Raw genomic sequence first — 15705 nt, 5'->3', positions numbered from 1 at the left:
CAACCCTATCTCCAATTGCAACCCCAACTCTAGCTTCACCTGCAACCCCAACCCTAGCTCCAATTGCAACCCCAACTCTAGCTTCAGCTGCAACCCTAACCCTAGCTCCAGCTGCAACCCCAACTCTACCTCCAGCTGCAACCCTAACCTCAACTCCAGCTGCAACCCTAACCCTAGCTCCAATTGCAACCCCAACTCTAGCTTCAGCTGCAACCCCAACCCTAGCTCCAATTGCAACCCCAACTCTAGCTTCACCTGCAACCCCAACCCTAGCTCCAATTGCAACCGCAACTCTAGCTTCAGCTGCAACCCTAACCCTAGCTCCAATTGCAACCGCAACTCTAGCTTCAGCTGCAACCCTAACCCTAGCTCCAGTTGCAACCCCAACTCTAGCTCCATGCTCAACCCTAGCCCTAGCTCCACACTCAACCCTAGCCCTAGCTCCAACTGTAACCCTAACCCTAGCTCCAACTGCATCCCTAACCCTATCTGCAGCTGCAACGCCAACCTGAGCTCCAAACTCAACCCTAGCCCTAGCTCCATACTCAACCATAGCCCTTGCTCCAACTGCAACCCTAACCCTAGCTCCAGCTGCAACCCTAACCCTAGCTCCAGACTCGACCCTAACCCTATCTTCAGCTTCAGCTGCAACCCTAACCCTAGCTCCAATTGCAACCCCAACTCTAGCTTCAGCTGGAACCCTAGCCCTATCTCCAACTGCAACCCTAACCCTAGCTTCAGCTGCAACCCTAACCCTAGCTTCAGCTGCAACCCCAACCCTAGCTCCAATTGCAACCCCAACTCTAGCTTCACCTGCAACCCCAACCCTAGCTCCAATTGCAACCCCAACTCTAGCTTGAGCTGCAACCCTAACCCTAGCTCCAGTTGCAACCCCAACTCTAGCTCCATACTTAACCCTAGCCCTAGCTCCAACTGTAACCCTAACCCTAGCTCCAACTGCATCCCTAACCCTAGCTGCAGCTGCAACGCCAACCTGAGCTCCAAACTCAACCCTAGCCCTAGCTCCATACTCAACCATAGCCCTTGCTCCAACTGCAAACCTAACCCTAGCTCAAACTGCAACCCTAACCCTAGCTTCAGCGGCAACCCTAACCCTAGCTCCAGCTGCAACCCTAACCCTAGATTCAGCTTCAGCTGCAACCAGAACCCTAGCTTCAGCTGCAAACCTAAACCTGGCTTCAGTTGCAACCCTAACCCTAGCTCCAGCTGCAACCCTAACCCTAGCTTCACTGCAACACTAACCCTAGCTTAGCTCCAGCTGCAACCTTAACCCTAGCTTCAGCTGCAAATCTAACCCGAGCTCCAGACTCAAACCTAGCACTAGCCTCAGCTGCAACCCTAACCTAAACTCCAGCTGCAACCCTAACCCTAGCTCCAGCTGCAACCCTAACCCTAGCTCCAGACTCAACCCTAACCCTAGCTCCAGCTGCAACCCTAGCCCTAGCTCCAGCTGCAACCCTAACCCTAGCTCCAGCTGCAACCCTAACCCTAGCTCCAGACTCGACCCTAACCCTATCTTCAGCTGCAACCCTAACCCTAGCTCCAATTGCAACCCCAACTCTAGCTTCAGCTGCAACCCTAGCCCTGTCTCAAACTGCAACCCTAACCCTAGCTTCAGCTGCAACCCTAACCCTAGCTTCAGCTGCAACCCAAACCCTAGCTTCATCTGCAACCCTAACCCTAGCTCCAGCTGCAACCCTAGTCCTAGCTCCATACTCAACTCTAACCCTAGCTCCAGACTCAACCCTAACCCTATCTTCAGCGTCAGCTGCAACCCTAACCCTAGCTTCAATTGCAACCCCAACTCTAGCTTCAGCTGCAACCCTAGCCCTGGCTCCATAAACAACCCTAGCCCTATCTCCAACTGTAACCCTAACCCTAGCTTCAGCTGCAACCCTAACCCTAGCTTCAGCTGCAACCCAAACCCTAGCTCCATCTGCAACCCTAACCCTAGCTCCAGCTGCAACCCTAACCGTAGCTCCAGACTCATCCCTAACCCTAGCTGCAGACTCAACCCTAACCCTAGCTCCAGCTGCAACCCCAACTCTACCTCCAGCTGCAACCCTAACCTCAACTCCAGCTGCAACCCTAACCCTAGCTCCAGCTGCAACCCTAACCCTAGCTCCAGACTCAACCCTAACCCTAGCTCCAGCTGCAACCCTAACCCTAGCTCCAGCTGCAACCCTAACCCTAGCTCCAGACTTGACCCTAACCCTATCTTCAGCTTCAGCTGCAACCCTAACCCTAGCTCCAATTGCAACACCAACTCTAGCTTCAGCTGCAACCCTAGGCCTATCTCCAACTGCAACCCTAACCCTAGCTTCAGCTGCAACGCTAACCCTAGCTTCAGCTGCAACCCAAACCCTAGCTTCATCTGCAACCCTAACCCTAGCTTCATTTGCAACCCTAACCCTATCTCCAGCTGCAACCCTAGCCCTAGCTCCATACTCAACTCTAACCCTAGCTCCAGACTCAACCCTAACCCTATCTTCAGCGTCAGCTGCAACCCTAACCCCAGCTTCAATTGCAACCCCAACTCTAGCTTCAGCTGCAACCCTAGCCCTAGCTCCATAAACAACCCTAGCCCTATCTCCAACTGCAACTCTAACCCTAGCTTCAGCTGCAACCCTAACCCTAGCTTCAGCTGCAACCCAAACCCTAGCTCCATCTGCAACCCTAACCCTAGCTCCAGCTGCAACCCTAACCCTAGCTCCAGACTCATCCCTAACCCTAGCTGCAGACTCAACCCTAACCCTAGCTCCAGCTGCAACCCCAACTCTACCTCCAGCTGCAACCCTAACCTCAACTCCAGCTGCAACCCTAACCCTAGCTCCAATTGCAGCCCTAACCTTAACTCCAGCTGCAACCCCAACTCTAGCTACAGCTGCAACCCTAACTCCAATTGCAACCCCAACTTTTTTTTATTTTTAATTTTACCCCTTTTTCTCCCCAATTTCGTGGTATCCAATTGTTGTAGTAGCTACTATCTTGTCTCATTGCTACAACTCCCGTACGGGCTCGGGAGAGACGAAGGTTGAATGTCATGCGTCCTCCGATACACAACCCAACCAGCCGTACTGCTTCTTAACACAGCGCGCATCCAACCCGGAAGCCAGCCGCACCAATGTGTCGGAGGCTACACCGTGCACCCGGCAACCTTGGCTAGCGCGCACTGTGCCCGGACCGCCACAGGAGTCGCTGGTGCGCGATGAGACAAGGAGATCCCTACCGACCAATCCCTCCCTAACCCGGACGACGCTAGGCCAATTGTGCGTCGCCCCACGGACCTCCCGGTCGCGGCCGGTTACGACAGAGCCTGGGCGTGAACCCAGGGACCCTGTTTGGCCCTGTCCGGGGGTGTCCTCGGATGGGGCCACAGTGTCTCCTGACCCCTCCTGTCTCAGCCTCCAGTATTTATGCTGCAGTAGTTTATGTGTCGGGGGGCTAGGATCAGTTTGTTATATCTGGAGTACTTCTCCTGTCCTATTCGGTGTCCTGTGTGAATCTAAGTGTGCGTTCTCTAATTCTCTCCTTCTCTCTTTCTTTCTCTCTCTCGGAGGACCTGAGCACTAGGACCATGCCCCAGGACTACCTGACATGATGACTCCTTGCTGTCCCCAGTCCACCTGGCCGTGCTGCTGCTCCAGTTTCAACTGACCTGAGCCCTAGGACCATGCCCCAGGAATACCTGACATGATGACTCCTTGCTGTCCCCAGTCCACCTGACCGTGCTGCTGCTCCAGTTTCAACTGTTCTGCCTTATTATTATTCGACCATGCTGGTCATTTATGAACATTTGAACATCTTGGCCATATTCTGTTATAATCTCCACCCGGCACAGCCAGAAGAGGACTGGCCACCCCACATAGCCTGGTTCCTCTCTAGGTTTCTTCCTAGGTTTTGGCCTTTCTAGGGAGTTTTTCCTAGCCACCGTGTTTCTACACCTGCATTGCTGTTTGGGGTTTTAGGCTGGGTTTCTCTACAGCACTTTGAGATATCAGCTGATGTACGAAGGGCTATATAAATAAATTTGATTTGATTTGATGGCACAGCTGGCGCTGCAGTACAGCGCCCTTAACCACTGCGCCACCCGGGAGGCCGCAACCCCAACTCTAGCTTCACCTGCAACCCCAACCCTAGCTCCAATTGCAACCCCAACTCTAGCTTCAGCTGCAGCCCTAACCCTAGCTCCAGTTGCAACCCCAACTCTAGCTCCATACTCAACCCTAGCCCTAGCTCCACACTCAACCCTAACCCTAACCCTCAACCCTAACCCTAACCCAACTGTAACCCTAACCCTAGCTCCAACTGCATCCCTAACCCTAGCTTCAGCTGCATCCCTAATCCTAACTCCAGCTGCAACCCTAACCCTAGCTCCAGCTGCAACCCTACCCCGAGCTCCAGCTGCAACCCTAACCCTAGCTCCAGCTGCAACCCTAACCCTAGCTCCAGTCTCAACCCTAACCCTAGCTTCAGCTTCCGCTGCAACCCTAACCCTAGCTCCAACTGCAACCCTAACCCTAGCTCCAACTGCAACCCTAACCCTAGCTTCAGCTGCAACCCTAACCCTATCTTCAGCTGCAACCCTAACCCTAGCTCCAGCTGCAACCCTAACCCTAGCTTCAGCTGCAACTCTAACCCTAGCTTCAGCTGCAACCCTAACCCTAGCTTCAGCTGCAACCCTAACCCTAGCTCCAGCTGCAACCCTAACCCTAGCTTCAGCTGCAACCCTAACCCTAGCCTGAATCTCTGAAACCCAGAACTAAAATAATTACGATCTGGGATCTGGGGAAGATGCATGAGATAAGATACTAACCAGACTAGTGAAGTCTCCACCCCTCTAAAGAGGAACTCTCAGCCAAAGCACGGGCCACATGTCCCCTCCCCTTCCGACATGAGAAAGATGTAAACACCAGTGAAATAGTGATTTGTCCAAATGATCAGTGACAGAAAAATCAGCAGACCGAAAACGAAGTTCCTTGTCAGTGGTCACGTCTGTTGACAGACGCTACGATACCATCCTTTGCTACGTGAGTCTGTCAACAGTCTGTCCTCGAGATTACCCTAGCTTTAACCCTAACCCCCTCTCCAGTCACAACCCTAACCCCCTCTCCAGTCACAACCCTAACCCCCTCTCCAGTCACAACCAGAACCCCCTCCAGTCACAACCTTAACCCCCTCTCCAATCACAATCCTAACCCCCTCTCCAGCCACACACCTAACCCCCTCTCCAACCACAACCCTAACCCTCTCGCCAGTCACAACCCTAACCCCCTCTCCAGTCACAACCCTAACCCCCTCTCCAGCCACAACCCTAACCCCCTCCCCAGTCACAACCCTAACCCCCTCTCCAGTCACAACCCTAACCCCCTCTCCAGTCACAACCCTAACCCCCTCTCCAGTCACAACCCTAACCCCCTCTCCAGCCACAACCCTAACCCCCTCTCCAGCCACAACCCTAACCCCCTCTCCAGTCACAACCCTAACCCCCTCTCCAGCCACAACCCTAACCCCCTCTCCAGTCACAACCCTAACCCCCTCTCCAGTCACAACCCTAACCCCCTCTCCAGTCACAACCCTAACCCCCTCTCCAGTCACAACCCTAACCCCCTCTCCAGCCACAACCCTAACCCCCTCTCCAGTCACAACCCTAACCCCCTCTCCAGTCACAACCCTAACCCCCTCTCCAGTCACAACCCTAACCCCCTCTCCAGTCACAACCCTAACCCCCTCTCCAGCCACAACCCTAACCCCCTCTCCAGTCACAACCCTAACCCCCTCTCCAGTCACAACCCTAACCCCCTCTCCAGCCACAACCCTAACCCCCTCTCCAGTCACAACCCTAACCCCCTCTCCAGTCACAACCCTAACCCCCTCTCCAGTCACAACCCTAACCCCCTCTCCAGTCACAACCCTAACCCCCTCTCCAGTCACAACCCTAACCCCCTCTCCAGCCACAACCCTAACCCTTTATTCTCCAGGTCTGCCAAAACAATATTTGCAGTGGAGTGGATGGGCCGCAGGGTGGCACTACAAGCCAGTAACGGGGAATACATCTGCACCAAGAAGAACGGCCAACTAGCAGCCGTCAGCGACTCCGTAGGTCAGTGTGTGTGTTTGTGTTTGTGTGTGTGAAAGTGGTTGAGTGGGTTCCATGCTTCTTATACTCTTTAAACCTAAGATCCCTATCCATCATTTCTACCTCTTTTTCCCTCCTCCTTCCCTCTCGTTCCCCTCTTTCTCCTCCCTGATCAGGTGAGGACGAGAATTTAGTTCTGAAGCTGATAAACCGTCCCATGCTGATCCTGCGAGGGGAGAATGGCTTCATCTGCCACCATAAGAACTCCAACACACTGGATGCCAAAAGCCAACTATGACATCTTCACACTGCACTTCAGTGACAGGCCTACCACATCAAAGGTGAGGTTATGATATACACATTATAGCTTACTGCATAGAATTCAATGTGTTTTCTTTCTATAAATAATGAAGAATTTCCATGCAACTTCTAATTTTTTATTGATTGTTTTCTGCTTTAATCTGTCTTGATGTGAAAAGGCCTTTCATATAGTGCTGACAGTCCAATGTTGTCTCTCTCTCTGTCGCCCCCTGTAGGTGAGGGAGGGAGGTTCTGGTATGTGAACAGCAGTGGTCTGGTGTGTTCAGACGGAGAGACACCAGATGACTTCTCTTTTGAGTTCCTGGAGCATGGACGCATCTCCATCCGAGGCAAGAACGGCAGATACCTGCGAGGCAAGGGGGGAACGCTGAAGGGAGATGGGGTTACCCCGGACAGCTCTGCCCTCTGGGAGTACTGATCCAGGACTACATGGGGACCACTCTCCTACCCTGCTGGATGTAGAGGTTACCCCCAAGTACAGATCAAGGATCAGATTGGGGCAGATTACCCCAATGACCTAAGCGGCAGTGTAGCCTAGTGGTTAGAGTGTTGGACTAGTAACCGAAAGGTTGCAAGTTCAAATCCCTGAGCTGACAAGGTACAAAATCTGTCATTCTGCCCCTGAACAAGGCAGTTAACCCACTGTTCCTAGGCTGTCATTGAAAATAAGTTCTTAACTGACTTGCGTAGTTAAATAAATAAGCTTAATGAATAGATTGGTACCAGTAGTTAGTGGCAACCTCTGCCCTCTCCCATAGGGCCCTGTCTCACACCATGCCAGCCAGAGAAGGCACAAAGAAGACAGAAGAGGAGTCCCATGTTTTCAGTTAAGAAAGAAGTGATGTTTGGTGGAGTCAACGCCACAGTCGTTATACATGAGCATTTTTTACTATGTTTTTTAATCAACATGTTACTAGTAAAAGTCAAGGTTCAGGGTAACTATCATACTCACACACAGAGTTTTCATTTTGCAACATTGTTTTAGCTACAACACTATTCATGATACGGCAGAAATTAAACTACTAATATTTCCACTGTCCACACAGAGGAGTAGAAATGGCTTAGGTGTCCCATTTTGAAGTTTCTTCTGGTTTCTACTGGTCCTCTGAAGCTCAGTTGGTAGAGCATGACTTGCTATGTCAGGATAGTGAATTCGATTGCAGGGACCACCCATGTGTAAAATGTATGCACACATGACTAAATCGCTTTGGATAAAAGCATCTGCTAAATGGCATTTATATTGTTATTATTTTACTACAGCAGCTACAAATACTACATAACTACTATCTGCCCACTGCTACAAATAGCTATAGAGCCGCTCTGGTGTAAAACCAAGGGGCCTTAAACCTATTATCTATTGCACCCTCTCCCAATCCTTCCTCTCTTCCACCCCTCTCACTCTACTCTGTGATTTTCCCAATCCTTTCTCTCTTCCACCCTTCTCTCTCTACTCTGTGGTTTTCCCAATCCTTTCTCTCTTCCACCCTTCTCTCTCTACTCTGTGATTTTCCCAATTCTTCCTTTCCTCTCTTCCATCCACTTTCTTCCCTGTTGTTTTGCCAATTCTGACTTTTGTGACTGACAGTTTAGAGATGTGTAATAATGAACTCAGAAAGTCATCATCTCATCGTAGCCGAGTCATTGTTAGCGGATAGCTTCCTTATCATCATAGTGCTATCAAAGGATACTCACATTAGCAAGCATGATCGGCGGCTACATCTCAAATGTCACCTATTCCCAACGTAGGGCAGCAGGACTACTTCAGACCACAGACACATAGGTTAATGGCTGGGTCATAAGTTATAGGCCTCTATATGTGAAATAGGAGTGTGATGGGTGTCATTTGAGATTAATACAGGGTTTCCCCTGCAAACCAACCTTGCAGTAACTCGTCAGCTGTAACAAGACTACACGGTCTTGTTACAGGACTACACGGTCTTGTTACAGGACTACACGGTCTAGTTACAGGACTACACGGTCTTGTTACAGGACTACATCTAGAAAGAGTATAGTGCTAGTAATCTACAACATTTGCTTCATTCCTTTGTAATATTTCTTTATTTACTCTTTCTGAAACATTTTGAAAAAATGATAAAAATTCTCTCTCTGTGTCAAATATGTTTCGTGTGTGTTGTGTTGTGTTGTCAGTGAAGTGACGATATTCAAATTAATTGTTTAATTTTTACAGATAGGCTACATTATAAATGCACACAAAACACATGTAAAATATACAACAGCACTTGGTATGTACACATTTGCAAACATGACTTGACCATTCAACATTAACAGAAATAAATGCTGTTGGGGTACAAAAACAGCAGAGGGAGACAAATAGTCATTAATTTCTCCTTTACAGGAGAGATGTTGGAGAGTGTATTGGGGATGAAGATGAGGAGCATATGTGAGATGATACCAGTGTAAGAGAATGAGGATGTTATGGATGAGGAGCGTATGTGGGATGGTACCAGTGTCAGAGAATGAGGATGTTATGGATGAGGAGCGTATGTGGGATGGTACCAGTGTCAGAGAATGAGGATGTTATGGATGAGGAGCGTATGTGGGATGGTACCAGTGTCAGAGAATGAGGATGTTATGGATGAGGAGCGTATGTGGGATGGTACCAGTGTCAGAGAATGAGGATGTTATGGATGAGGAGCGTATGTGGGATGGTACCAGTGTCAGAGAATGAGGATGTTATGGATGAGGAGCGTATGTGGGATGGTACCAGTGTCAGAGAATGAGGATGTTATGGATGAGGAGCGTATGTGGGATGGTACCAGTGTCAGAGAATGAGGATGTTATGGATGAGGAGTGTGTGGGATGGTACCAGTGTCAGATAATGAGGATGTTATGGATGAGGAGTGTATGTGGGATGGTCTAAGGCACTGCATCTCGGTACAAGAGGCTTTACTACAGTCCCTGGTTCGAATTCAGGCTGTATCACATCCGACCGGGATTGGGAGTGCCATAGGGCTGTGCACAGTTGGCCCAGCGCCATCCGGGTTTGGCCCGGCCAAACTATGGCACTCCCAATCCCGGTCGGATGTGATATAGTCTGAATTCGAACCAGGGACTGTAGTCCAGGGACCTACTCCTCATCCATAACATCCTCATTCTCTGACACTGGTACCATCCCACATACGCTCCTCATCCATAACATCCTCATTCTCTGACACTGGTACCATCCCACATACGCTCCTCATCCATAACATCCTCATTCTCTGACACTGGTACCATCCCACATACTCCTCATCCATAACATCCTCATTCTCTGACACTGGTACCATCCCACATACTCCTCATCCATAACATCCTCATTCTCTGACACTGGTACCATCCCACATACGCTCCTCATCCATAACATCCTCATTCTCTGACACTGGTACCATCCCACATACGCTCCTCATCCATAACATCCTCATTCTCTGACACTGGTACCATCCCACATACGCTCCTCATCCATAACATCCTCATTCTCTGACACTGGTACCATCCCACATACATAGGCCTTCATTGTAAATAAGAATTTGTTCTTACCTGACTTGCCAAGTTAAATAAAGGTTCAATTTAAAAGACAACTAGCGGCAACCACAGCTAAATAGCCCAGTACTGTACTACCGACCGTCACGTTGTACATCACCGTATTTTCCATTCCATCCTAATGGAAACCCAGAGGGTTTTTCTTGGAATAGAACAAACATAATATTGATCAAATGAATTAAGCAAGTACCAGTCAAATTTTGGACGCACCTACTCATTCCAGGATTTTTCTTTGTTTTTACTATTTTCTACATTGTAGAATAATAGTGAAGACCGCAAAACTATGAAATAACACATGGAATCATGTAGTAACCAAAAAAGCATTAATCAAATCAAAATATATTTGAGATTATTCAAAGTAGCCACCCTTTGCCTTGATGACAGCTTTGCACTCTTGGCATTCTCTCAACCAGCTTCACCTGGAATGCTTTTCCAACAGTTTTGAAGGAGTTCTCACATATGCTGAGCACTTGTTGGCTGCGTTTCCTTCACTCTGCAGTCCAACTCATCCCAATTGGGTTGAGGTCTTGTGATTGTGGAGGGCAGGTCCGCTGATGTGTAGTCCACACACTGCACCTCCACGGCCTCCTTAACCTCCTTCAAACTGGTGTCCCCTACAGTTACCTCAACAGCTGGAGCCTCCCTCTGAGAGACAACGCCACCAGCTGAACTGTGCCTGTAACACACACACACAATCTGAGGCGTTGTGTGAGGGGCCCAGCCAGGGTGATGACCATGCAGACATTCAGGCTGACAGGACAGCATACTCTCTGGGTCTATCCATGGCCTGACCCTGGTCTTATCTCTCACAGTGGCCTACCATCAGTCTCTCTCATGGGCTTGGAGCTGCCTCTCGCTCCCCTGGGAGATCCAGGGCTAGAGTATCTGAGCCGGTGCTATAGTACAGGCCTTTCCTGCCTGCGCACAAACACACACACCACAGGCCGCGATACACACCCCTCCGTGAAGCTTGCTACCTTACTCCTCCCATACGGCATCTCCTCATAGGTCCTGACCAGCACCACCCTGCCCTGTCGCCCAATGATACCAAACACTGTGTACCACCATTTGTCCTGGCTAAGGTTACAATAAAAGTGATTGGCTGCTCCGGGCTGTGTAGTACTCTGACACGGAGGCCTGGTCATCCCGGAAGACGTAAGGGGAGGGAGCAGAGACGCCCATTAAGCAGGCTGCAAAGGATCATAGGGGAGTTGATGAGGGCAGCTTTGACGCCGAAGAGGAGCTTGAAGAGGAGAGGCTCCAGGAGAAAATGGCCAACGCCAGGTGAGGATGATGATAATGATGAAAATGGTGGTTGTTGTTGTTGAAGATGTTGGTGTATCACTCCTGTAAACGCAAGCCAACACAGGTTGCATGACCACTCCTGCGCTGTCATTTTCCTCTGAGTCATCATGGTGACCAACAGTAATGACAGGTAGACTACACTCCAGTCAGTTTCCGTTGGTCAGCAGCGTTATAGAAAGTGAACCCCCAGACTGCATCTCGCAGGGAGACGGACCCTCCACCTAGATCAGAGAACACACACCCTTGTCTCTTGGCTGCCAGCGAATTAGACAACATTTTGAATAGAGCAGGGCCAGGGGACTGGTCAGCTGGGGGAGTGGGAGACCTAAGGAGAGATAACATTTCATTTTTGCATGGTCAGTCTGAGTAGTTCAAATGAAGAGGTTCATACCTGGGGTGCAGAGTTGGTAGATCGACACAGTAAACCCCATCACTCTCACAGACAGCACAGACACACTGCTTGTCCTCACTCCGCACCAAATGATCCACTGGACTAAGGAACTGAAGGACAGCATAGAATAACACAGACAAGAACCAACCAAAGAGGAGAGTTTCTTGTCCATTAAGAATATCACATACAGCTGACAGCCAGGTTCAAACCCTTACTACAACTTCAGTGTTCATTAATACTCAGTTCACCTGCTGTTCACCTCAGTGTTCATCAATACTCCGTTCACCTGCTGTTCACCTCAGTGTTCATCAATACTCAGTTCACCTGTTGTTCACCTCAGTGTTCATCAATACTCAGTTCCTTGTCATGTTTACCTGCTGCTACTCGTGTCAGTGTTAATAAATAATCCGTTAATTGTATTACCTCCTATTCATCTGTGTTTATCATAATCAGTTCACCTGCTATTCACACGTGTGTAAACAGCGTTCATTAATAATCAGTTCCTTGTCGTTTAATCACCTTTAGTAAATTGAAGTGGGCGAAGTGTAAGGTTTGAGATTCAGCCTACCGTCAGTTTCAGCTCTTGTGTGTTGAAGACATACAGCTCGTCGCGCCCAGTACAAATCAACACATCTGCTCCAGCCCAGATCACTTTAGCAGCTGTATCCGTGGAAAGACATCGAACTCAGCCAAAGTCTCAACAGCATATCGCTGTTAGCTGTAAGAATAACTGGCCAGAACCAAGGAATAATCGGTAAACAGTACGACGCTTTCAAGTAATTTATTTGCTACAAAGTTATGCCCATAATAACTATCTGAAGGTAGTTTCGGCGCTGTAGTTTGCTTGAAATGCATCAGCCAGTTATTGACAGATGCAAAAAAAAAGCGAACGTTGTTTCTGACAAATCAGCGTCCGAAACTACATTACCCAAGCACCAAGACCGACGTATAATGTCATGACGCGACTAGCCACCCACCAATCAAAACATCGCAGGCAAACGTCCGCCGAAATTTCAAAAACATTTTCGTTTGCTTCGGGTGTTGCTATTGTGAGTTTTTTTGCTAGCTATTTTAAACTATTAATTGAACGCGTTATGGATCCCTTTAGTGAAGACCATACGAAAATGTACTTTTATGAAACCAGATTGAATACCTACGTGGGGTGGCCGTTCGAAGAGGGCTGCGCGTGCACTCCAGAGAACGTAAGTTAGTTAACGACACAAACTGGCTAACGTTTGCAAGCTCGGCCATGACTTTCAGAAATGCACGTAGTAGCTAGCTAACTACACAAAGTTGTCCATTATTTGGTGATTCACTTTTCCCAGTTAGGTTACACAATTATGCGTATGCAATTGTTTCACTCTGGTCTAATCTACTAGCGAAAACGTTACCACGATTAAGTTAGTTTGTTGCTGTGCCTTCCAGATGGCCAAAGCTGGATTCATCCACACACCAACAGAGAACAGCCCGGACATAGCCAAGTGCTTCTTCTGTCTCAAAGAACTGGAGGGCTGGGAGCCAGATGATGACCCAGAGTGAGTTGTAAGACAATGATCATGGCTAAAGAAGCCTATATTGGTTAATTATGTATTTTATTGCTATTTAGTAGGCTCGCATGGTAAGTGTTTAAGCTAGTTACTACAACATGCATAGACGCTTACTTTTCGGTCTGAAAAAACATAAGGAACGTAGTTATCGTTCATATCATCGAGCAGTTATTTTACGAAAATAAACGGTTAAATTACTATGCACCTTTTTAGGGTTAGCGTTTCCACAGGGCCATATGTCCATCACAGCGCTTTCAGACCCCAGGCGGAAGAAAGAGGTCAACGCCTTTACTAATGAGCCATCTAGCGTGCACCGAACACTTGTGTGGAACGGAAGGACTACATTAAAATGGTGCAAGACCCCAAAACGCTGCCCATGTTAAAACGACCTTTTGGTCACTAGAGGCCTCTATCATTATCTATGGCTACAACTATGATAAGGACAGTTAAAACAGAAAGTGTATATTTTACATTTTAAATTATTTTCATATGAAAGTGAAGGGTTGTATGTTTCTAGAACCGTATTGCAGTTTAGTTTATTGGTCTTTCAGCAATACCGGTTCTTAAAAACAGTTGTCATTAAACACTGCATTATTTTTCTGTTACCATAATAAGCATCCATGTTAAATAAATTCAACACATTGCACGTTGCATTGCACATGAACTGCTAAAAATGTCTGCCAGAGCCAGTTTACCTCTGAAAATAACACAAGGTCTTTGAACCCTGACCTTAAGGAGTAATGGCAGGCCAGACTATGCTCATTAAGCATACATTCTTGGGATAGCTAGCTACATACTCTGAAGAGGTCTTTGTGTAACTACAAGGTTGCTTGTTAAAGCCTGATTCATCAGCCGGTGATCACTAAGTAACACTAACATACCATCTGATATATAGCAATACAATCATTTGAAAAGGGTCCTTTTTTAGGACCTCTGCGAGACAATGTTGATTAAAAATAACATTTGAACTCTACTGGTTGTCTAGTAGTTTCTTTATTTTAGACAAAATATCACCTTATGCATGTATGTATTTACATCTTTGCATGTTTCAGGTGCTAGAAATCTGGACACACTACCGCCTAGCTATCACCAGATAATGAATCAGGCTATGGGTAGTGAATGTCTAGCCTCTGCCCAGTGAGTGAAGACTGGGAGCCGAGGCTAGTTCAAGCTCAGATCTGGCTGTTCCTCCTCAATTGCTACACTAGAAATAGGATACAATTTAGTATTGTTGTTTCTATTGATCCCTTGCTAGTGTTTTCTCATCATGGCATGACTCTTGTTTCAGGAAGGAGCATAAGTCTCATTCACCCAGCTGCAACTTCATCTCCCTGAAGAAGAGTGTGAATGACCTGACTGTGGAAGAGTTCCTCAAACTCCAGAAAGAGAAGCAGAAATTCCACATTGTAAGTTGACATTCCACATTCTATGTTGAGCTAGGTCTTTGGAAATCCCCATAACAATTATACCTATTGCCAATATTGATAACTAAGTAGGTTTAGTGCTCCTCCTATTGTGTGATTTACTGTATATGGGTAGAACAAGAATATCAACAATTACATATTTTATAAACTTTTATTTAATCAAATATCCAATTGAGACCAGGGTTTCCTTTTTAATGGTGCCCAGAGGACCTAAAATAAAAGATAAAACTACAAGATACAATAAGAAATGCATTACATTAGACATCATAAATATTTATTAAAGTCAATCAAAACAATTGCACACCTGTGAACTCATTTCTCATCTTGGTTTTAAACTGCCCTAGTGGTACCAGGGAAACCAAATGTAGTGAATTTTGTAATTGATTCCAAAAAGGTGGAGCATTAAACTAAAAGTGGATTTATCTAGTTTTGTGGAGACCTGAGGAATTTCAAGAGTTAACCAAACCTGTGAACGGGTTTGGTATCACTTTTTTATACTTTAACAACAAACTTAGGTAAGTCAGAAGCTTGTATAGTAGAGCTTTGTAAACAAAAGGGGAGTAATGAAGTGATCTCCAGGACTTTAATGAGGACCGACCAACCTTTTGATGCAGTGTTATGTATTAAAACTAATAGGAGTACATTAAGCCTGGTTTTGCTGCAGATCAAACACTCCATCCCAGGTCTCTACTAGTGCTGACAATCCATCAGGTGATCAAATGTGTCCTCTAAGTGGAAAATATAGGCCTCTCTAAGTGGAAAATATAGGCATACTGTATCTCTAAGATATGTGTGTGTGGAAAATGATGAATATACCAGATTGAAATGGCTTCTATTTTCCTATCACAGAAAAAGTATTGCAATGAGGCCATCACTAAGTTTGAGGAGGCGGCAAAAAGCAGAAGAGGTGAGATCATCAAGACTGCCATGGATGAAGAGTGATGTGGAGGGACCTGTTTGAGTACTTTATAAATGTTCTGCTCTGGAGTAATCACTGGTAGTGCAGTAGCCTAATGTACATATTCTGTCTGTCCGCATTAGCTAGGTGTTTTTACCAATAAATATTTTATTTCCCAA

General features: G+C 47.3%; 1 protein-coding gene and 1 pseudogene across 2 annotated transcripts; both read left to right on the top strand.

The window, feature by feature from the left end:
- The window catches only part of LOC110502932, a 41872-nt pseudogene extending 33684 nt beyond the window's left edge, over positions 1 to 8188 (top strand).
- Positions 8189 to 12245: 4057 nt separating this feature from the next.
- birc5a (baculoviral IAP repeat containing 5a) lies at positions 12246 to 15705 on the top strand. 2 transcript variants are annotated; one of them, XM_036960726.1, is made up of 4 exons: positions 12246 to 12411; positions 13083 to 13192; positions 14493 to 14610; positions 15478 to 15705. In XM_036960726.1, exons 2-4 carry the CDS (start codon positions 13083 to 13085, stop codon positions 15568 to 15570), a joined length of 321 nt encoding a protein of 106 aa, XP_036816621.1. In that variant the 5' UTR covers positions 12246 to 12411; the 3' UTR covers positions 15571 to 15705. The 2 variants fall into 2 exon arrangements, with proteins under 2 accessions (XP_036816621.1, XP_021436957.1); XM_021581282.2 differs by lacking the exon at positions 12246 to 12411 and adding an exon at positions 12426 to 12859.

This window comes from Oncorhynchus mykiss, chromosome 23, assembly GCF_013265735.2.
Source record: "Oncorhynchus mykiss isolate Arlee chromosome 23, USDA_OmykA_1.1, whole genome shotgun sequence".
NCBI lineage: Eukaryota > Metazoa > Chordata > Actinopteri > Salmoniformes > Salmonidae > Oncorhynchus > Oncorhynchus mykiss.
The sequence above is the reverse complement of the archived record's forward strand: the minus strand, read 5'-3'. Positions and strand labels throughout refer to the sequence as shown.